General features: G+C 30.8%; 3 protein-coding genes across 14 annotated transcripts in view; 2 read left to right on the top strand and 1 right to left on the bottom strand.

Moving 5' to 3' along the window:
- The window catches only part of LOC124356129 (longitudinals lacking protein, isoforms A/B/D/L-like), a 605,681-nt gene that overhangs the window by 276,851 nt on the left and 303,775 nt on the right, over nt 1-25,055 (bottom strand). The window lies entirely within an intron of this gene.
- Nucleotides 1-25,055, top strand: part of LOC124356131 (zinc finger protein 436-like) — a 235,532-nt gene that overhangs the window by 29,926 nt on the left and 180,551 nt on the right. For 4 of the 8 annotated variants that reach the window (XM_046807287.1, XM_046807288.1, XM_046807286.1 and 1 more), the window contains 3 exons: nt 1,750-2,268; nt 4,266-5,954; nt 8,594-8,697. The exons of 2 other annotated variants lie outside the window; for them this stretch is intronic. In XM_046807287.1, the coding sequence (XP_046663243.1) occupies nt 1,750-2,268; nt 4,266-4,297 (551 nt within the window). In that variant the 3' untranslated portion in view covers nt 4,298-5,954; nt 8,594-8,697. Of the gene's footprint in view, nt 1-1,749; nt 2,269-4,265; nt 5,955-8,593; nt 14,065-25,055 lie in introns of those variants that run through there. 2 more of the 8 variants (XM_046807285.1, XM_046807290.1) reach the window with 2 other exon arrangements.
- On the top strand, nt 18,335-24,235 carry LOC124356132. Its single transcript, XM_046807291.1, has one exon. It carries the CDS (start codon nt 18,350-18,352, stop codon nt 19,478-19,480), a length of 1,131 nt encoding a protein of 376 aa, XP_046663247.1. The 5' UTR covers nt 18,335-18,349; the 3' UTR covers nt 19,481-24,235.

The following is a 25,055-nucleotide window of genomic DNA, read 5'->3' as shown; positions in this document are numbered from 1 at the left end:
ATAGTGGAAATTCAATATTAACAATTTTATTTCAATGCATTCTTGTGTTTTAGAACCCTCCCTACCTCACAGGAATTTCTATTACGTAAACACTGTTATGAAATATTAACTCAATTAACAAAAATCTGAATATACGATGTGACAAAATATCTCAAGAAAGATCATCTGTATAATGTGTGGTCCAACCATAGAATTTGCCTAAGTATCATTAAAGCTCAGTAGGCTGACACAATATCTCAAGAAAGATCATCTGTATAATGTGTGGTCCAACCATAGAATTTGCCTGAGTATCATTAAAGCTCAGTAGGCTGACACAATATCTCAAGAAAGATCATCTGTATAATGTGTGGTCCAACCATAGAATTTGCCTGAGTATCATTAAAGCTCAGTAGGCTGACACAATATCTCAAGAAAGATCATCTGTATAATGTGTGGTCCAACCATAGAATTTGCCTGAGTATCATTAAAACTCAGTAGGCTGACACAATATCTCTTTTGTCTGTCTCCAGGGGGATGTAACTATTTGTCTGTCTCTGTCTGCAGGACATCTCTAGAATGGAATGAGCTGTGAACTTGTGAAAGTTTGCATGCTCTCTAGTGAAGTCGGTCACGTGACACGTGGTATAGTGTACTCCTCCATTTTGTTTGTTAAATTTATCAAAGAAATTCTTAACCTATTATTCCTGTCTGTCACAACAATACAATACAATTTTCTTTATTGCAAATTCGTTAAGAATTACAATGGTGTCATAAATATATAGAAGTACATGTTATTTTTCAGTATTTTCAAAGAATTCTTTTAGTGAGTAGAACGGTCTTTTGATCAGCCACTTCTTCAGCTCCTGGTGCAGCTTATTGCCAGCCAGGTCTCTCAGGCAGTCTGGTAGGTGGTTCCTCAGTTTACAGCCTGCATAAGAAGGTTTTTTTCTCCCAGAGAGTAGTTCGATGTACTGGAAGGACCAGCTTGGAGCCATGACAAGTGTTGTAGTGACAACAATATTTAGCACAAAAAATTTAGATAAAACTGATTATTCTAGTTGATTAGCATGTTTGTATTTACAAGGTATATTCAGAAATTTAAGATAGATAGCTCGGTTAACTGTATTTATTGTACACAAGGATTTTGTCTAAACAGGCATCCTGTTCTTCTACATAATTCCTATTAAGCTAATTACAATTTGAGTAACAGAGGAAAATATTTTGATTTCCCTCATCAAAAAATCTGGCATCTTCTCATAGAGCCAAATATTAAAAGTCTTTCGCTTGGAAAACATTCAACCAAAGTCGGCCCCTGCCGGAACCAAACAGTGTATGATCTTTTGTATTTCCGTGAGTGCCATTTCATTCATTATCTCTTAGTTTTTTGGGTTCTGTGAAGAGTCTAAAACAGTTTCTCAATAACCGTGTAATAGATCAGTCTAGGTCATCTCCACTGTATTAATTTTCTTGTTTGGATTAAGATGTTCAGAACAAACATTTAATGTTAGTCTATGACCAGGCTAATACCTTACTTTGTTGTGTGGATTCGCAAAGATTAATTTCTGTAAATGAGTGAATTAATACACAATATAAACAATTTTATACAATAAATTAAAATTATATCCTTCTTAAGATTGGTCTAGAGTCAGAAATATTGCTAGTGGAAACACATTACTGTAAAAATCTTAGTGTTTTAACCGATAATTTAATGTATACCTTATTCCAGATTTTAGGGACATTAGAGAACTTTCTTTTTTTCGTGTTTCCTAGATAACAATTTCTCCTCTTCTCGAAAGAATGTGGAGGAAGAGGTCGGCAGAAATACTGGACGTGTCTTGAGGAATACAGCAGAGAGGAGATCTACAAATACTGCTGCCAGAAACTCCCTACCCACACACGAACACATGACAAGAAGTAAAAAACCTGAAATTGTTACAAGTATGGAGCCCAACGAGTCTAATCCGGTGACAACTGATTCAAGAAAGTTGGCGGTCAGACATTCACCTAGGCAAAGAATAAGTGATAAAGAACAATGTAATGTGAATCAAGTATCTACTGAAAAGAAAGTTGACAAACACAAAGACCCTCATAAGAAGACACCCATCAAAGCACCGATCTGTCCGCAATGTAAGCGGAGCATCTCAAGTCAGATCGGTTGCCGTGACAACTATTGCGTGGAGTCTAGGTTCATTTGTCATCATTGTTCCTTTAGAGGAAGAAGCAGCTGTGAACTCGAGTTACATACACTGAAAATTCATCCCAGACAAAGACACCATACTAGTCAACGAGGTTAGTATTGCATACTGTACAGGTCGCTTTAGTTCTATTTTTGTATTATATCATATAGAGCATATTCAATCATTTAAAGGGATGTTCCATAAAGAGTCTTGTAATAGGAAAGATCAACTCTTAGTACAAATATATATATATATATATATATATATATATATATTTATTTATTTATTTGAATTTACTCATTTATATATTATTTGAGTTGGTGTACAGTATTAAATGTATCTTTATTGAAATAATATTTGGTTATTGCTATTATTACATAAATTTTAAAGTTTTATGACAGATGTTAGGGTTCCCAGTAACATTTTAGTTTGATTATGAACAAGTGTGACTACAAAGATGCTAATACAAAATAAGGGATGGTCAAGAAGTAAAGGTTCTCATGTAACTTTTGGGTTGCACAAAAGGCCTATTCCTAGAAGAATAAGGGCTCTGTGGCAATAGTTAGCATACTCGTTTAGCAGGTTAACCCTTTACAGCCCAGATTTAATACCATACTTTGTGTAAGAACTGGTTTGAACGTGACAACCTCAGAATTTAATGAAATTGGGTATTAAGGTAGATAGATTAGGTTAATTTCCAATTTCCCCCCAAATATTTCAAACGGTTTCAAAGTTACGGTTACATAAAGTTTCTCAAAATCCACCAAAAACCGGAAACCAACACATTTTGAAGTCACCATAATCTCCTAATCGAGGTGGAGAGATGGAAGTGGTGTCATTTTACTTAGTTTTAAATGCTCTTTCTTTTGATGTACAACACAACATAGTGTGTCATAAGATTTTTCGAAAAATCAAATTGAACATTTTGATTATCTTAAAAAGTGGATATTTTAACATTTTGAAAAAATCCTCTAATTAGTTTATATTTTTTACAAGTAATTCTAAAAATATTAAGGTGGGAGGCTAATGAGTTCATAGGTATGTAATAATTTAAGAAAGGATGTTTGCAAGTTTTTGTAAAAATGTATTACTATGTATCCTTACTTTAATTAATTTCATTATGATGGTGATTATTATCATAATTATACTTTGAGTACTTAAAAGAGGGTTGCCCCAAAGACAACAATTTAGTTTTACCAAAATAATTGTTTTTATTTTATAATGCACTTAAATTCAAAATATTAGGAGACACTCATAAATAATAATCAGGAGACTCTAATCTTTATTATTCTTCAAGTCAGTGCCAAAAAAAGATTTTTAATTTCTCAGATGGATGTGCTGCACAGTGTAAAAATAAGAAAAACTAGTATTAGCTGATACTATCATAAGCAAGATTTTGGTTTACAGCAGAGTGACATTTTTCAGCTAATGCCCATAAAAAATGAAATGAATAAAAATGAAAACCTATTAGTCTCCCACTTTGAAATTTTGAGAATTACTTTAAAAAATATAAAAACTGTATAGTAAAATTTCAAAATGTTCAAAAATGCAGTTTTGAAAAAATTAAAATTTTGAATTTAAATTAAAAAAAAAAACTTATGACGAAGTATGTTGTGTTATACATAAAAATATGCTCTATTTAAAACTGAGTAAAATTATACCAATCCCATATTTCTAGCTCAATTCGGAGAAAAGTTATGATGATTTCAAAATATGTTCAGTCCGGTTTTTTGGTGGATTTTGAGAAACATTGTGTAGCTGTAACTTTAAATCCGTTTGAAATATTTGGGAGGAATTGGGAGTTTTCTAATCTATTTATGTGAGGACTACCTTCATACTAAATTTACTCACCTAAAAATATTATTGTCATACTATGGTGGATCTGAGGCCTTGAGTAACAGAAGCGTGTATATTTCCAGATTCACTCTAATCTCACAGACTACACTTCAATGTCACTGTCCTAATCTCCACTTCTGTATGTTGACAACAGATGTTTAGTAGTTAAGTTCATTCAAGTTTGCATTCTCGGCTCTTAGGTTGACGTAGAGTATAGAAAATTAACAGTAAAAAATGTTATTGGATTGTTATTGTTCTTGGGATTGTTTGCAGGTTCTTGCAAGAGAAAAAGTGTAAACACTTAAATTCTGTATCATATGAAGAATCTTCCAAAACTACTAGCTGAGTGACAGCATTTAGACCACTTCATCTTGGAAGTTTCAACGGCAATGGATGGTCTACTAGTCTATCTGTATCATCAAAAACTGGAAAATGTCTTAACTGTTCCATCATGAACGTTATCCTCTCCTTACAATAGTTGGAAATGTGATAACTTTTGTGCGACCTTTTTTGCTCAATTGTTTTCTTTTCGTGGGTAATACTATAATCAAACCATAATCTTCGCTAGGTATACAATATTATATACATCCAAAAGCATATTATTATCAAACTATTATAAACTGTTTGGATTAGAATAATATTAAATAATTTTTAATTTTGATGCAAATTAAAAAGTTAAGTAAATGTGGCACACTAGATGTGCAATTTCCCAAAAAAACAAGATAATTGAATTTTGTTTTAATTGATTTTGTAATTAAATTGTTATCTTTGAGCTTTTATTAGTTATAAATGTTACAAGTTTTTATAAATAATTTTATTTTAAAATTAGTTTTGAGTTTTTATAAAAAGAAAAATAATTTTTAGACATCAATACTTTATTTAGTTATACACGGCAGTTACTCTCCGTACATTTATTCAATAAGGTTGTTTTCAAATAAGTTAATCTTTTCAGTCACTAGTTTTTTCTACTAGATTATTTCTATCCGTTTTACTAATTGTAACGTTTAAGATTACTGTAATTTGAAGTATTATTTTTGTATAAAGACACATAACAATAAACATTTAGTTTTTTGTTAATGTTGTAAAAAGTTCATACTAATAGCTTTTAAGATAGCTAAATTAATAGTTTAGATAAAAAATGCCCATTTTGTAGCTTGGTTTTGTCAAAAGAGGGAATATAAATCCTCTGAAAAGACATGTAATATATTTTTTGTTTTAATGTAATTTCATGTTCAAATTTACTGTGTAACTGGGTTTTATCAATAATTTTTCAATAGGTGAATCTTTACTATTTTTTCTGTGCTCTTACTTTTATCTCCAATCAATTAATTTAAGTACAGTGCAGTACAAAACGACACTTTCAATCTGACTAAATTAGTTATCATATCATCAAAATAAAATTATTTTATTTCGTAGAAGTTAAGAATTTATTTATGACATGTTGGTTTTTACAATGAAATTACAATGCACATAAACAAAGTAAGTAATGCACAGACATAATGTATTGTTGTACAAACTAAACTATAACTATTATATTAAACAGAATCTTTACTTTATACAAAATTAACTAAAAAATATATATAATATTTTTATGAAACAAGTTTTTAGATTTGATCCTTGTAAGTTTGCATTTTAGTGCTGAAAACACATTACTCTTTCCACTAATTTTATTTTCTATAAGTAGCTAAATGTTTTAGAAATCTAATACAACAAAATTCAGAAGTATACTTTGCAATTAATAACCTTGTATAACAAGGATTATTTTATGTTTTTCTATGAGTTTTCTGTGTATGTAATTTAAACATATTTAAAATACACATTTTTTCATAATTTATAATATTGTCTTCCCTAGAATTTTTAAACTGTAGAGGATAACCAAAAGCTTTAAAAAAAAATTACCAAATTGATATTTTCAGGTTCCTTTTCTTTTGAAGTTGGTATTGACCTTCACAAGACTAACAGGTATGCTATATTTTGCTTTGAGAATCAAGTATTTTTGATGGTATCAAATCTTAAATGATGTATCATTTTAAATGTGTTATACGTAAGTAAATTAAAATATTACGTGACATTAAAATATGCTTTATTTTTATCCTATTACCAGAGTTTAAAAGATAAAACCTATGAATATTTTACATATTTATAAAAAATTTATTTTTTTAAAGAAACTTAGATTTGTAGTAACAGATAAATATTTATTATCATATAGATTCAACTTAGTTAATTTTATCAAAGGCTGTTACGTTGATCTGACTAGAGTTTTGGGTTAGTCAGATTGTCTCATAGTAATGAAGAATAATTTTTATTCTACATTGTTTAATAATATCACATTGACTAATAAAGAGGTCCAACTACAGTTTTCATCTATGATCAAATCTTCTACATCTTAGACCCTCACATACGTTCACGGGTGTAAATTTGGGACCAGAACTCCACAGTTTGTTCTAAGTTGTAGTCTCCCAACACACACATATTGTTAAAGCCTGTTCGTTCAGTCGGAAAATTCCTTGGATTTTATTTTCCAAATACATTTTTTATAGCAGTATTTCTCTAATAACAGAAAAGTGCAATCCTTCAATGAGGTAGACATGTTTTTGTCTGATAATATATCACAACAAAATACTCAATAAAAAGCAAAGAGATCTGGTTAAACTTACATTGAAAGAAAAAGGGTGGTTGTGTAACCGTCAACTGTTGGGAGGGTGAAAAATAGGAACCTCAGCCAGCTGGATTCTCCACACATATTCTGTACTGCTTCAAGGCCGAACGACCTGAAAGCCTCAGTAGTTTTCAATCCGGCCGACAATTTACCTTAAACGGTCAAAGCTACCTTCAGTATGGGACTGTACAGGTTGGAACTTGAGGCCAACCTGAAAGCCTCAGTAGTTTTCAATCCGGCTGACAATTTACCTTAAACGGTCAAAGCTACCTTCAGTATGGGACTGTACAGGTTGGAACTTGAGGCCAACCTGAACATTTATGGGAGGGAAGAGTCTTTGATAACTATTCGCTCAAAACAGTTTAGAAGGGCTTTATAAAGAACGTAGTATTATGCTGGGTAAATGAATGGAAGTTCCTGAAGAATTTTAATTCTTCACTTTACTTAACAGTTTCCTAAATAAAATAATTGTTAGCCAAGCTGATTTTATTGAATTTGAGTTAAGTTCTAAAGAAACAAAGTGCATTGAGCAAAGAGCACCTCTCAAGAAACCAAGTTCTGAAAAAATTACTTAAGGTGACTCCCACTAAGAAAAAATACAGTAAAATAACACTACTTTATCTATGTCTCCGATAAAGTCTAAAAGGTCAATTCAGTCAAGTAAATTAAACTTTGCCATGCTAACTCTGTGAAACACAGCAATTCAAATTGCATAATAGTTATAAATATTCATTCAACGTCACTATGACTTAACCAAGTTCTGAAGTAAAGTAATTTTATCTGAGTAAGTCACTCGTAAAGTAAACTAACTCTTAGTGATGTTCCTCTCTCAAATAAAATAGACCTCATGATCATCAAGGTTTTCCATTTCAAACTGCATAAAAAATTGCTATCACTATTCAAATCTTGCAATATTTTGTTCTCAATGTGGAACGTAATGACTTTTTTTTGTGAACTGCTCATTTTCCAGACATAATGATGAGAAAATCTGAAAGTCAGACAAGAGTGTAGGACATTCAGTACATAGGAAACCATAAGACACCAGTAGGTATCTGAATGCCGAATGTTAGAAGAGGATGTTACAAGACATTACTTTGCAATGGGACAGTACAGTAAAAATTAATACAGTTATTAATAAGTGTCAGAATGTCCAAACTGGCATATCTCTCTTACATCCAAGAAACAATTGACAAAATAAAGAGAACTGAGAAAAGAAATATAGAATAGAGGGTTTATTAAGGAGACACAATATAACAATTGTATTTAAGTTGTTTCAAATTTAAAGAACTGGTTGAGAATATTGAAGGACAAAATTGCAGTCTGTACACCTGGAATTCCATGCATTGGAGAAACAAAACCATTAATATCAACATATTAGACACACAAAACATCAGGATACAGAAAATCAACTTTAGCAGAACGTAGTTATAGTACCAAACTTCCAATAGACGGACAAAAAAAATTGCTTGCTAAATGCCATGTTACTATGCAGGAATAATAAGAGAAATCTTGGAAATAATTGAGAAGGAAAATAACTTCAACAGAGAAGATAGGATCAGATTATCGAAAACTTGGCAGCCTGTGATAAACAAGGCCAAGATAAATTGGTCAAATTTATTGGTGATTGGTGAAGTTTCATTCAATTATGCTAAAGCTCCACCCATTCATTTTTGTCATCTTTGGAAGTGGTATCATCGTGTGGTCCTGCCAGCTTTGGTCTAATGGCTGTTGACAGAAGATGGCTTTCTACAGTGAGACCATAATATTTTAACTTTTTAATTGTGATTGCAAATTTTGAGCTGAAAAACCTTAATGATTTTATAACCCAAAAGAAAGAAATTTAAAAAGAAGTGTAAGAAATATAAAATAAACCTATTTAAATCGAGGCCTGTAATACAACTGAGCCAGTGTTAGAATGACTGTAACCCGAGTTGTTTTGCAGACACTGGCTGTTTCGAGTGCGAGATCTGTGGAAAGACTTACAACAGGGAGCACAACTTGCGACGACACGTCCGGTACGAGTGCGGCCAGAAGGAAGGCTTGTTTGCTTGTGGGTTCTGCCACCGCAAGGTGCGACGTCGTGACAACTTGACCAAACATGTTCGGATCTGCCGGAACCGGCCACGTTACTCAATGTTACCATCTCTAGTATCTATACGTTAATGTTGAATTAAAGCTGTGATGTCTCTAAAGTCTTTTTATCACCCACGGCTATACTTTCATTCCAACATTTCATTCAGATTATACAAATGTTAGTCAATTAATTATTTTCAATAAATTATTTGTTACATTTCAGGAATTTGGCATTTAAAAATACTAGGTTATCTACAGTTTTTTGATAAAGGTTTTTTTTAGAAGACTGTTTTATAATCTGATTTAATAAGTTTGAACTGTAAACATTCATAGCGTATGATTTTTTTTTAACTAATATTTTTATGGTGTTATGCTATTTGTTTCTTGGTGTGGGATTGATGAAAAACTGTTTCACAGAATTAAAATTATGTAATAAAGATGTAAATTCACAATGTTTTCATTTATATGGGGATTTTAAAGTAGAAATTGTGATAATTATACTAATTCTAAAAATATTCTTGAATAATACATATAACAGTAGTGTAATATTTCAAATCCATGGAAGTGTTGTTGCTATGAGTAATGTAATATGTTCAAAAACTTTTAATCACTTATGTGAGTAATTTTTTAATTTTTATTTTGCATAACATAAAGAACAATTATTGTATTCAGTTTTTCTGACTGGTTTCCCTTTTCATTCTATACATTGTATATATACATATATTGTAAAATATTAATATTACGCTTTCCTTTGCACTGCCTACATACAAGTGGATTGAGGTAAGTCACTTTGTAAATACTGGTAAGATGTATATATTTGAATGGTATGGTGTTAGTGCCACAAGGTAGATACTTCAGGTAGTGCTGTACAACATAGTTGAGTTTTCACATCTAAGTACGTGTATATTTGTTAAAAAGTAACTTGATCTTTGTTTTCTGCAAAGTGAGCCAAAATTATCATTTTAAAGAGTAAACAATTATAAAAACAATGTTAAAAAAATTCAATTCATAATAAAAATAAATAACTTTACTAGTTATTCTTGAACTTTCTTTATAAAATCTTTGTAATTCACAATATAGTATTTCATCTGCATGATTATTTCTATAAAACTGCCCCAGTGGACACAACTTAATTTTTTTGTTTAAAATAATTGTGTTCTAAAGATGTTTGTGCCATAATACGAAAAGTGTGCCGTAGTAAAAGACCATCTTGGCATTTCCTTCTGTTGCATTGATTTGGTTTTGCTTTTTCATTTGAGTTTTTATATTTTTTGTGTTTTTCCTTGTGATGTTTTGTAATTGTTCATTGCCTTTGATGTTTTAGCTCGGATGATGCACCAGGCGCAGAAACTGCAGTTGCTGGAACTATTGCATCGGCGACCACTGTGGACGTCTCCGCCTACATCTTTCGTTGCCCACGGTGGTGGCGGCGGTGGTATCGGTGGTGGAGGAGCGAGTAGTACCGGTGTGAAAGAGGACAAACCGTTCACTTGTCCCTCCTGTGGGAAGGGGTACAAGTGGGAACAGACACTGAGCCGACACCTGCGATTCGAATGTGGGAAGGAAGCCATGTTCAGGTGCCCTTTCTGCCCTCAACGCTGCAAACAGAAGGGCAACCTTTTGGCTCATATTAGGAACCGCCACTCACCTAAGCCACCCGCGATGCCCACTGCAGTGTCTTCTGTAGATATCTGAGGAAATAATTTGTACGTCCCACAGAAGTATTTTAAGATGGAAGTGATATTAGCGGTAATCTCCCATTATTGGAGTATAATGGTGTACGTATACGCTGAGAATAATTATTTATAATAACATAAAACTTTGTATTAACAAATATATTTCTGCCAAAAATATATACCTCTTAAAAATTAAAGTATGTAAAATTAAATGTAATTAAAGGTATGACATTAATAATGTTTTATTTTAAAACAAAAAAGTTATAAATAAAGCATCTAAGTTTTCCATAATTCACCCAATATGTTAAGAGGACATTATTGTTGTGCCTTATCAATTATTTATCTGAAAGAGGATTCTATTTTACTATGCAAAATCTATGAGACAAAAACTGAGTTAATTAATTCGTAGTAAAATGATCTCCTAAATACCAAACACCATGTGCGGTGTTAGAGTAAAGATTTATTCTATACTAGACACTGATCAAGCTACACTATTGCAAAGCTTATAGGTTAATAGTCTTCCATTTAGAATAGTAAAATGTTCCTGTCTAATACTTTTTTTTGGTGAGGTGCAATCTTTTTTTTAGTGTTTAGTTTTATTTTTAAGAGGTTGAGTGTTGTTTAATTTGTTTACAGAAACCAAGATCTTATATAATTGTGTAAAGATTTAATATATATGTACACCTTATGTGATACGAACTGTGAACATTTATAATGCATAACAGTTTTCACCTTTTTATATTTTTTCTCATAAAGTAATTAATCTTCCATCCGAGGCCATTTTGTGGTTAGTCGGGCGGATAGTAAGTGGCATAAAAAAGCATTTTTATTGAGGATTAAATGTTAATAATTATGATGGACAGTAACAATTCTAACAAATCAGTAGGATATTAAAGAGACTGAATTCTCCTCCCCCCCCCCCCAAAAAAAAAAAACAAACTCCAATCACTAAAAAGACAACACGCGACAGACATTTACTCTTTCTCCATTCAAACTCTCAAAATACAGATTTTATTGCAATGAGTAAACATTAGTTCATTTATTTATAAAGAAAGCATTGCAAATATATTTTGTATCATTTAAGTATACTAAACTACCAAGAACTCATACTCACATTAAGTAAACACTGGCATTGCAAATGTTTTTAGTGTGCACGTACATGTCTAACATCAATGAAATTCACATTTGTATTAAGTAAATGTTAGATCATTGTTTACTGAAGCATGCAAATCTTTTCAGTAACCAGTGCTACACCAATACAAATACATACTTGCAATGAAAAAAATGGATTATTGGTTTTTAAAGCATTGCCAATAATATTTTCAATTGCACCAAAACATGTACATATTTGAACTAGGTCAATTGGCTCAATGTTTTCTATAGCACCTAAGTTTGCAATACACCATGAACTTAATAGCACAAACATTTGTTTCTCTCTTAAATTATTTGTATTATAAGTGTATATAATCCAATTTTGATTACATTTTAAAAGTAAAGTTAGTGAATTATGTATACAATTTGTTTTGTAGGTTAAGTTAATTTGTTTGCTATTAATTTATTTGTAGATATTTATTTTGGCTTTGAAGCTTTTACTCTGGTTGCTTGTATATATTTTTTCAATGTTTGTTTTTGTTTGTTTTTAAATGATTACGTGTAATACTTCTCCCTTACTAAGCCAAAGTTAATGTTGGCAATTTGCTGCATTAGTTTTAAATCAGGTATATTGTAATTGTTCATATGGTAATTATTAAGTCCTAATAAAGACAAAGGATTATTTATATTTTAAATTGAATTATTATTAAATACTCAAAAAATGTTCCTTGATAAATATTCATAGGTTTTTTGTACTGTTTGTATTTTATTTAATTGCATGATTGTATTTTTAGCGTAGTTTCATATTTATTTTAAAATAATCATTTTATTAATTAAGTGTTCTTTTATAAATGAAAAAACTGTTGAAACAAATAAGTTAGTTAAAAAATGTGTTACAATAACATTTAAGGTTGAGCTTTTGATTGGTTTTCATTAATTGACAATATTTTTGTGTTACCTACTATTTTTGGAGCTGTTATTTTGTACATTTGCCACCATACCTCACTCTTTGGTTATGGTAACTTTTGAGCTTTTTTAAAGAATACAGTACATACTAGTGCAGCCCACATCAAAATAGTCCAGCGACATATAACCACCAGCTGTTCCCTGATGTTGAGGCGAGCATCATACTACATGTAAAACTGGCAATGGTGTTGTGGGCTGAGTGTGGAGGGAGGAGGGTTCAAATACAACAGCCAGCATGGGACTATTTTGGTGGGGACTGCTGTAGTATTAATATTTCTTTATTTATAGTTTGTAAGGTTAAACTGTTACTTCTACCTCAGCTTTATCAATCCTGAAAAGTTAAATATGTACACAATTTCTGTTGATACAATAATATTAAATAAATATTTAAAACTGTATTTCCATTGATTATTAAAATAACAATAAGTATAATACAGAGCTGATATTAATCACACATTTAAAAAGGGTTCCATTACAAATTTAAATTATAAAGAGGTTTACAATCTATTGATTATGAAATTAACCTCGACAAGTATTATTAGTTTAACAATATCCTCTCTTTCCAGAAAGGAATAGAAGGGAAAGTTTATTTGACATAGTTTGTTTTGAAATCCTTAAATATAAGTTATATTGTTGAAATATAAAACTAGGCCTTATTGATAGGTTTGATTCATGAAAAGAAAATATAAATAAATTAGTATAAACAGAAAGGTTGAATATTTTACAAATTGTCCTTTCTTGGGGACAATTTTTAGTATTTTTATCATTGTTGAACTGTACAGACTAGTAACCTGGTACTTCCTCTTACAAATTTAACTTAAATTATGATGTATTGTGTTTTGTTACAATACTTTATGTAGTGTATCTTTTTGAGCTTTTATTAGAGAATTCTTTGTATCAATCGATATGTTAAATGAAAATTTATATAATAAGTACTGAAGTAATCTTCCATATGCCACAATCCTAACCCCTGTCGTCTATTTCCATGTTTTAGATTACAGTTACAATGATACCCTATCAGTTCAATTTATTACACAAATTTAAGACTTCAATTAAAAATAGGAATTTTATTTGAATGCGTTCTATTTCATATCTTGTATATTTTCAGTTTTACTTCACTACTAGGTCAAAAGTACATTAAAATGGACTGGCAGTAAGGGGACCAAACTGTTTTTAAAGCATTAAAGTGAGCTATCAGTACTTGTTGTATATCGATGATTGTTAAATGATTTGATTGGTGTACTGTTGATGTTTGACTGATCGTTATATGACCAAGTCATACTGAATACACTCTGTCATACTGTGTACTATTAGTTAGTGGTGTGTGAGCGATCACTTACTGTATGGTGAAATGTTTTGTATTTTATTTTAGAATCGAAGGTGAAATGTTGATCCTATATTTAAGTCGCTTATTCTACGGTTGTTGTTATAGTTGCTAGTAATTAGTTGATGAGATTCCTATGGACAACAGACAGTATTGTATCCAACCATGACCCTCAAACTTGTTCCTGTTCCTTTAGAGTTAGTGAGTTCTCTGTGACAGAGGAGCCTTTTATACCAAATATTTGCCTTTTACGGACAAATACAGATTTATTTATTTCATTAACTTTGTTTATTTCCTTATTCCCAATTTCTTTTTTAATTGTGTTAATACAAGTGACTAATAATGTTCTGTTCTTTTTTTTTTAGAAATGAATTTGTTTCTACAAAAAATTAGGTAATTCATGTTGATTTTATGAGAAATACGAATACGAATATGATTATGATTTTTAATTACACAGCATTTGCTGAAAAATCTCCTACTTTAAAAAAAATTCTTCTAAACATCGGAACACTTGTCTCACTTCCTAATATTTTTTGTAAACTCCCAAGTATAACTGGTGTTTGTCAAGGAGAGTGTTATGTTATCAACGCGATAATACATAAAATACATACTCAGTAAGAGTGCACAAGTATTATGTTATACTGTACAAAAATAATAAAGACACCAGTTTTGTTTCTATCAACTAAAGAATACACACAAATATCATTTATTTGCACTAAAATCAACGTTTTTTGTACAGTTATGTGAAATTGGATGGGATCAGAGAAAAAATCCCATTATTATTGGGAAGTGTTACATACTCTTAATGACAATAAGCCATTTCGTGTACTCAACATGTAGGAGGATAGAAAATTATAATACAGTATATTGAATATGTATTTATATATTTAATTTATTCAATATGTATTATTCATTTTAAAATTTGACTTGTAGATTTAGTTTTTATGATTCCAAAATGAGATAACATTTAGTTGATTCCAGCTGTTGGTCCATAATTGGTAGAAAAGAACTGGTTTCAACTAACATCCTGTAACTTGAAAGAGTGGTAGTTTTTAAGTCATTGGGAATATAACGGATTACAAAAGATTATAGTCTTCCTAACCGACTACCTAAGCTAGACACCTGTTGGGCTGAGAACTAATGAGCAATGTATGTATGTACACAACCTAGTCTTTAAGTGAAATCGAAAGGGAATTTTCCCAAGCAAGAAATTGATCGTCGGGCACATTAGTTTTGATGGAGGCAAAAATAGGATGGTATCAAAATAATTAAAACTATAAAATGGCAATTTTTCATGGATTATATATTTTTGAAATAGAAATAGATGAAGGCGCTAATAATCGTCATTTTAACAGTCTGTATTGTTTAGCTGGTGCTGATTTATTTATTTAGTCATGTTTAGCTGGTGCTGATTTATTTATTTAGTCATGTTTAGCTGGTGCTGATTTATTTATTTAGTCATGTTTAGCTGGTGCTGATTTATTTATTTAGTCATGTTTTTGATATGTCTGATGGTTAAGCACAGTAAGCTAAGAAAATTGTGAGCTGAAAAAATATGATTTTCTATTTTTAACCCTTTTGATACTCTCACATTTTGACCTCCACCAAAACTGGCGCGGCCAACATATGATTTTTTAGAGGAAATTCAACAATTGATTTCAACAAGAACCAGATAAAACTAGTTTGTGCTCATACCAGTCAGTGGCGAACTCTTACCTTATTTATTGTATTCGTACTCAGTGGTGCCTTACAGTCTCTTCAACTTAGGTCTACTAATGAGCACAATTTGCTTTTGAATTAGAAAAGCACTTCTTCAAGAAATTTTTGACTTGAGGCTAGATTTGTGTAATAGCAGGTGTTATAATTCTAAATTCACACCAGGTTGTTTAAGATTTAAATTTTTTTATTTCTATTAAATATGCTATTTCAATGTATTGTTTTTAGTTTAATAAGTACTTTAAATTGGAAAAAGAAATGTTATGTTCAATGATATTAAAAGCTCTAAACTTGTCCATAATATTCCTACTGTCTTTTCTTCTTTATCAATTGATTAAATAACTGACTAATAAGATGTTACTTCTGCGACTATCGATTTATTGCAGCGAAGCCTGTGCTTTGAGCTGTTCAAATAATTCTCATTTCTGAATAGTTTACAAGTCTATGGTAAACAGCTCTTTCTATACTTTGGATATATTAGATAGCAAAGATATAGGGCAGTAATTGTACAAATCTTATTTTACTTGAGAGTTAAGTTACCTCTTGGAGAAAGTGCATATTAAGAAAGATCTATAGACAAACCAAATTTTGTATTAAATATTACAGAATATAAAAAAATGCTTGGTAACAATCACTTGTTGCCTTCTTCATTACTGTTTGTTTTTATATGAGGATGTCCAGTATATATTTTGGCAGAAGAAATTGTTTGTCTATTTGGTACTTTAAAAAAACCATTAACTAGAATTTGTTCTAGGTATGGTTCACGTGGTGGATTACCTCCAAAACCTCGATATTCACTTAACAACGGCAAGAGTCCAACGAAAGCATTCCCAGGAGGGTTCATCATTTGTATGTGACAATTGTGGCAAGATATATTCTTACCAGCGGAGTCTGAATCTGCATCGACGGCTAGAGTGTGGTAAACATCCTTCATTCAAGTGTCCTCTCTGTGAGAAGCGATGCCACCAGCGGGGCAACCTGACGTTACATGTGCGTAAACACCACCCTGAACACTTCCAGAACTACCAGTCCCAGCAGAGGTCGTCTCGTTTGGGTGCCAACAACACAGTGTCAAGCAGACTTTGAGCCACAATAAGTTGTGAATTTTAACTCCCCGTTTCGAAACTTGTCGCTTGTCATAAGTGACATCATTAATTAAAGGAGCCAAGAGGACTTCAAGCTACTGAAACCAATAGTTTAATTCTTTTTCTTTACCATAATATGTTAAATTTATTTCTTTTCATAACAGACTTAATTCTGATGATGGATAATTTAATTTCTAATTTGTATTAATGGAGTACTTTAACAAGTTGAATTATTCTATAAAAAAGAACAAATATTAATCAGGTTTTCTAAGTGCTTTAAAAGCTATAGAATTATCTTTCGTTGTTTATGTAATTACCTCTCTCTACAGACTTTTCAAAATTCAATTTCAAATTTCCGACTTGAAAGTGATAAGATATAGAGCGAAAAAAGAGTGGGAAGGGAGTAAACTATGAGGAAAGCCAAAGTTCTAGATCATATTCCCTGGCACGATTCCTTATGTATAGTAACTTATTCCATGATGATTGTAGAGCAACAAAATAATTTAATGCTCTTTAAAATTTAAGATAAAACTGACAATATTTGATCAACTAAGTTACTTAAAACTTCCTTTTGCATGGTTCCTGAGTAGGTAATAAAGCTTCTACATGTTTATTATTTCTACGTATAATTCATGTTAGGCTCAGTTAATTAAAAATCAGTATTGTTGCCAAATAAACATGAAAATATTATATTTATGACTATCTAGCCATACCTATAATAGCAATCTCATACTTGGTTTTTATGTCAAGTTATGTTTGTAGTTTTTTTTTTTTTTTTGGAAATAATGTCAATTAGCACAAATATTACAGGCTGGTAAATTACTCTCAACCATTCATATGGAGAACTTTAATATTTTACACAAATATTTCATTTCAACAGGATTGTATATATATAATTTGGAATTTGATGATATAATTTGTTTATAATTTTAGTTCAAAGATCTTAAACAAAACAATTTGAATAAATTCAGTAACAGTGTCTACAGATCCAAGGACTGGATTTATCTACTATGACTGTTACAGCTGTTACTATAAATGTTGCAACTGTTACTAAAAATGACAACACAGTTCCTATTTGTTAAATACTCAATTGTGTTATAAAAATGTTTAATTGCAATATTAAAAATGAATCCTATTAAAAAGGTGGTTGTTGTATGATGAACAGGTCAGTTAGTTATTTATATTTGCTTTGTTGTCAGTAAAATTAATTTCTTAACAGCTTTTGTATTTATTTTTCCCTTTTGTACGCACAACTGTGTTTTGAAAATATAAGATTTAGAGTGTGTAAGTTGCCCTTAGATTAGGGCCAATTTGCCAATTTTTAAATATTTACACATTTACTACTTTAACCTGTAATAATGAACCATTGCAATATTATTAAAACCAGGCTCTGTGCCACTTGGTAGTCCAAATGTTCTGTAGGAAGATGTAGTAAACATTCATTTTCTGATGAAAATGAAACAAAAGATTGATATTTGTGTAAATTCTCTACATTAAAATTGCTTAGAAACATTTAATTCTTCATTGACTTAACCTTAAAGTGATTTGAAATTAGGAAACTTTCTTATAAATTATCTTTCTTATAATTTCTGTAGCCAATTATCTTGTGTTTTTATAGGTATTTGTACAGTTTGCAAATCACCTGATCAGTCTTTTTTCTACAAACAAGTGAGTATTTGCTTTAATAGTAAAGTTTGGGAGAGGTTCACACAAATTGTAGATATAATTAGGTTTATTCTTTTGCATGTTCTGTCTGACCTAATGGTATGAATTTTCTTGTTGGCCTGATTCTAACATGTGTGGTTGTTACAGAGTGGATGGGGCAAAGTTTACTGAACTACTACGGGTTCCTGAATAACCACTTCATCCTGAGCCGTTACGACAATGATCTCGGTTCGGTGCAGAGCGAGGACTTTGAGGAGTTAGTTCAGTCAGACACTGCGGTGGCCAACATCAAGCCTCGGAAGACCAAGTTTGTACCACAGTCCTTTCACAATTGTTCATTTTGTGGCAAGTGGTACCGGTCAAAGACAAGTCTTGGTTTGCACCGTCGACTAGAGTGCGGAAAAGAACCTGCCTTCCAGTGCCCTTATTGTCCGCTGAAGACCCACCAGAAGGGTAACCTCCAAGTCCACATCAAGAAGAAACACACCGGTGAGAACAGTGAGGGCCAGTCGTTGAAGAATCGAAACCCCATTCTCGCTCACGAGCTCGGGATGATGCCACAGAATCTGAGCGCCCAGCAATTGGGTATCAATCGGGAGATCAGTTCGGAACTGACAATCACTCGGGCTCCCTCAGGAACTAATCCGGTCACTTATTCACGAACTCCGAACCTGAGTCATATACTGTCACAACCTAACAAAGCCCGGGGGATCACACAATTCCCACTCAGCACGACCGAGAGTATACCTCCACCTCCTCCTCCACGGGCACAGAACAATCAGAATACCATCCCTTCGTCAAGGGTCCAGAACAATCAGAATAAAGTCAGAGTGAAGGGAGTGGCTAATATTCCTTCTGGCATTGTGGTCACCCAGAGGAACGTGCCTCCAGAACGAAGACTGTCAGATGTAGCTATATCTCCGTCTGACCCTCCCAAGAATTTCCCCGTGCCAGAGGTACTAGTTCAGATCAATGAATTAGAAGAACCACTGAGCATTAAGAACTCGGAGGGAACTAGTAAACAAACAGATATAAAGAAACTACCTGAGCTCACCCGTATATTGAACTCACAAGAGCCTATTCCTCCACCGACAGCATTACCTATGATTTTAGACTCGTTCAGCATCTCAAACTCCTCTACAGTTGAGCCTTTCAAAAATGAACCAAAGTCACCCAGTAGAGAAGTAGAAATCGTTGAAATCCCTGATTCTACTGACAAGGGACCTAGTTAGATCTGCTTTAACTTGATTTCAATAAGCTCTCTTATTAATTTTAAACAGTAGACTAACTAAGTTTATACTCATGGTCAAAGGTTATTTTTATACTAGCTTTTGTCGAAATATTTAGCCGGATAGATTAATAATTATCATTACGTCAATACAGCGAATATTTTGGAGTGGTTTTTGCCCTTCATTGTCGATAGTATTATTTATAGTATTTTGAAGGATTATATTTTTATTTATTTTTAAGAGATTTTCTTTTGTAGATGTAATTATGTATAGTATGTTGTTTCGTATGCTATAGTTAAATATTTTTTTTATAAACTATGAGTAAAGTCTGCAGTATTTATTTTATACTAATGACTTTTTCTATTTGTTCCTTTAATATTCACTAAAATTCAGAGTAACAACTTCCATCACAAAATAACTAATGGTATGATATCAAATCACCTAGTTATTATTAAAAATTTTTTTTGTCATGTTAATGTTGGTATTTTGGACACAATTTTACTGCAAAAATTCCATTAAATATCAAAAGTATTACAATTTTATATTCAAAATTTTTATATTAGTTTCATAAGATACAATTTCACATTTTAAATATGTGAAAAAATAAGTAAATAACCTTTACTTACAAGGTTAAAACATTTTCTTTAACATATATGACATGCAATGTTTTTATTAAGATTATGGTCTCAAAGCATACACCATATTGAATGTATCAGTATAGTAAAGGATCATTTAAATATGATTAAAGAATTGGCATCCTATATAAATCTCATATAACCAATTTGAGTTTTATTAATAGTATAAAATACACTTCTAAAATTTATATTTCCAAATAATTTATGATTGTTATTTACAAAGTTATATTTATAAATAAACAAAATGGACATAGTCTCCCAACATTATCTTATGAGATAGTGGCAAGGTTTGTAAAGAACAAAAAAATTGTGAAATTTACAAACATTTAAATATAGTATGAGAGCAGTATTTTTATTTAAAAATTTTGTTTGCTTTGAATCTAAAACTTTTGTATTAATAATATAAAATTGGGCATAGTACAAATTGTATTTTATACATCATAGCTTTTAAGAAAATGTATGTTTAATGTGTTCATAAAAACCTTTTCCAGAATTTCATGTATAAGTTGTTTGAAAATGCTTAGTTTTTTTCTCTATTAAAACATGTTTAAAAAATAAAAATTATTTCAGAACCACTTATAAACAGCAATGACAAGTTGCACATATATGTTCTACTTGTTGACTTGATATTATGAACAAAATGGGTAATAATGGTTTTTGTACTATTTAAATTTAAAGTTTATAATGTTAAAAATTTTAGAGGCAGACAGAGCTAAACATTTTTACTTTGCCCTATAAGAGCAACGTTAAACGTCTAACACTTAAATGTGTTTATTTTTAATTGTAGAATCACGGAAGATGTCTCATTTTTAAGATTAAATTAGTACACGTCATAATACTTTTTAGTTTTTAAATATTTTTTTATTGGTTATTCAGAATAAATCTCAAATTTGTTGGTGCTTTATCGTTTGATGTGTAAGAAAAAATTATAAAGGGTTTAAATCTGTATTAAGAACATCTCTATATTGAGACATTTCCAATGATTAAATGACCCAAACTGGGGTGTAGAAGTGTGTGGGGGTGTAGAAGTGTTTGGGGTGTAGAATTGTTTGGGGGTGTAGAAGTGTTTGGTTTAACATACTTTTCGTGGGATAAATAGTGGTCATTTTACTACAAGAACCCTACAACCAGCAAAATTCCGATATCAAACGCTTTAGTTGTATTCTAGATGGCAGCGTCCGATATTGAGACTTTTAACACTCTCTACGTTTTTATAATTATGTCTTTAAAAGGCGGTGTTGATAAGAAGGAGGATACTTCCAGTAGCCTATACTTAAATAATAAACTTTCCAATCATTTTCATGTTCTGTTATACATATATATATATATATATTTTGTGAGCTCAGAATTATTTCTTACGGTCTTGTGTACTGCACCAACTGCTCGCATTATCAGCTGATTCACACAACTGTTTTTATTCTATCAATCAGTTGTTGTTTTTATTTACAAGTAATAATTGTATGTTTTAGTATTGTTGTATTAGTGTGTTTTGGTGAGCTATTGCAGCAGTTTATCACGACAATAGATCATAACTTTCAACCTTATTTATGTAGTAACATTGATTTTGTACTATTATAAGCTTTTTAGCTTAAAAAAAAATTGTTTGAAAAAAATTAGTTATAAGACTGAATGATCAAAAGACTTAATGTATAAAAAAACTCCACCTCTGGGAGAACTTTGACCTACAGTTCCAAATCAGTTAAGAACCGATTGTAGTGAAATGACCTTGAATTTTTCTTCATAAGAATAATGTTAAACTTGTATACTTTTACACCCTCATATTTAATTGTAGCGTTATGGTACATATTTCATTTAATGATATAATAAATAATAAACACTTTGTAAATGTTATATATTTCTTAAATATTTAAACAATGAAGCTCAAAAAAGTTTGAGATTATCTTCTGAATAACTAGAAAAATATTAACGAAACTAAAAAGCCTTTGAATGTGTATTAAAATATCTATAAAATGTGACATCTCCCATAGTTCTATAACTACAAATAAGGTTATAAAGGTGCATGAGGTTTTACCCATCCTGCATGATGTTCCAGTAAAAGTATTCAAAATAACAAATAAGTTTTTGTGTAATTTTTAATATAACGGGAATTTATTTAAAATTATGTAAAATAAAGGAACTCCTAATAAACATGAATAATTTTGTACTGTATTTATACAAACAGTATTAGTTTACATTGTATACAAATTAGTTGCAGCAATTAACTTAAATCTCCTAAATCAGTATTATAATATTGTATGCATGGTTATTTAAACTCATATATTTAGATTTAGTTATACCTTTCTTATTAAGCCAAAGGCAGTTTTACTATTACGTTTTATTTTTATACTCTGTCACCATTTTCGGGCAAAATAACTGTCCAATTTACAAATCAATGAAATACTCAATTATGTGTACATATTTAATTCTTTGTGTAGGGAATACAATGAAAGTAGATCTCGAGCAGACACAAAGGATGTTCTGTCATCACGAATCTGTTATCTAGAGACTAAGCTTTGTAGTTCTGTAAGTCTGTAAGGTTCTGTATTTTATACTTAAATTGTGTAGTAACACTTTGGCTTATCCTATGTAAATGCAGAATAGTTTTAAGATCTGCAGTACGATAGTTTCTTGCAGGTGAAATGATATTCTAAATTGTACTCAGCGATTTTTGAATTAACATGTATGTACATATGTTATTTACAGTGTATAAGACAAATTTCTGTACATAATCTGTGGCTGGTATAATTGTGGTTTTTGCCTTCCTTCTAGTAATGTTTTCTGCCACTTTGTGGTTTAAAAAATAATTCTGTAAACCTTGGAAAGTCTAGTAATACCTCTGTAGCCATGATGTGTATTACATTTCCACAAAATGTGCTTTAGATGCAGTGGTGAAAAAAATAATCAACTATTCTAAATTTGGATTTTTTTAAAGGAATTTGGAATCACATATTTAAGACATGATTTTGTGTTTTGGTCATAATTATTTTTGTTCTTAGAACATAATGTTTTGGTTCTACTCATGGAATTTTCTTTACTGCATGAGGTAATTAAGTACTGGTTCTAAAAGTGCAACACCTTATGAATTGTTGGCTTGCAATATAGTATTAATGATACAATCATGTTGTTGTAGTATTATAACATGTAACTTTTAGTATATACATTATTGTAAAATTTACTTCTTAGTAACTATTATAGCAATTATGTAAGGTTCCTATCACAGTCATTGATAAAAATTTAGTTAAAAGATTTGATTTCCAGTATTAAATTTTTTACTGAAGGATGTTATTTGTATGACTTCTTTGGGAGACAGTTATTTTTGGCTGTCTTGGCCCATTGTCTGGAATGAAGATTTAATAGTGGTTTTATTGTTAAAAACATGTTAGAGTGGTGAAACTTGCTCTAATTTATATATCAGAGTTAAAATTGATTGTGTAAGAAAAATATTGTAAAACATGTTGTGTTAAATGTTATAATGTTAAAAAAACACCATGCAAAAATAATTTTTTCCGTTTATATTTTTGTCCATACAATATGGACATGATCAAAGCACAACATTGGCAGACAAACAAATTTCTGAAAAAAGAAACAACTGAAAGTTTACAAATTTTAATAAAAGGATTTTTAATTTTTAACTCCTTAATGTTTTGTAACAGATTACGTTATTTGTTATCATTATCAATGGTGTTTATCCAGTTTGTTCGTTGCAAAAAACTACATTGTTGACAATATCTACATTAAACTGGTTGATGTTGTTTTGGCTCAAAACGCAAATTAAACTCATGACTCAAACCCCACTCCCAACTTAGCAGATTGAGTTCAGTTGTTAACCTACCTCAACGAGAATAAGATATTAATATTTATAATTAGCAATTTTCTTAACAATGTATAACCTTTAGTTGGTGCTATATCCAGTTTTGTTTTTATATTGTTTGTATTTCTGTTGTCGTTTTTCACAACTTTATTAGTTAAGCTAGTGACTACTTATTTGATTGAAACTTGTTGTATAACTTTTTACTTAGTCCTTTTGCAGTATTTTATTAGTTTATGTTGATATACATAACAATTTTTTATAGACTTGTACCATAATTACATTATAAGCCAATAAAACTTTATATAATAATAACGAGTTCTAATTATTCTCAGTCTTCATTTTGCACTTCAGTGTAGGTTGAAACCATAAGGTGAATATATTTATAATTTTAATGTATCAACTCTTTTAATGTTACATTTTGCTTTGTTTTGTTAATGTTATTGTTTTCATCAAAATTTGATTCTTTGGTCAATTCTTTTGAATGTTTCGTACTGAATATCCGCCATAATAACATTGGTGGAAAGTAAAAATGTAATCACAATAAAATGGACAGTGTAGAGTGGTTTTGTTATAAGAGGCTAAGAAAACTAGCTTCATATTCTCAGGTTGATGAAACTTGCACACCTCTCAATTAAGTATTCATTTATAAACATTAACTTTTTCATTTAAGAAATTTAGCACTGTCCACAATTGTGAGTATACAGTTAAAAAAAAATAACATTGAAATATTATTAAATTTAAGTTGTGATTTAGTTGAAGAATTTCCCATTTTAGTTTTTCAAGACTTAGATACCATAAGTTATGGAAGCACGATATTAACTAATCATTGGGTTGTGTTCACTGCTACTCTGAAGAAAGCATTTCAAGGTGATCACAGTTTCGTTCCTTACAGAAAATTAAGTCAAATTTACAATCAGCATAAATTTATGATAAAGTACACCTAAAACTGATCAAGTAAGAAAACTTGATTTTGAAATTTGCGCTACCAGAACCATCTCTCTGTATAGCACGAATAAACACCGAGGCTACTGAAACTGAATTTGGAAGGAGCAACAGTTTATGTTATAACATAAAAATGACTGAGGTAAAACATATTTGTAAGGTTGGTAGAATCTCAAGTAATCATAACTTT

Source organism: Homalodisca vitripennis, chromosome 2, assembly GCF_021130785.1.
Source record: "Homalodisca vitripennis isolate AUS2020 chromosome 2, UT_GWSS_2.1, whole genome shotgun sequence".
Taxonomy (NCBI): domain Eukaryota; kingdom Metazoa; phylum Arthropoda; class Insecta; order Hemiptera; family Cicadellidae; genus Homalodisca; species Homalodisca vitripennis.
The sequence above is the reverse complement of the archived record's forward strand: the minus strand, read 5'-3'. Positions and strand labels throughout refer to the sequence as shown.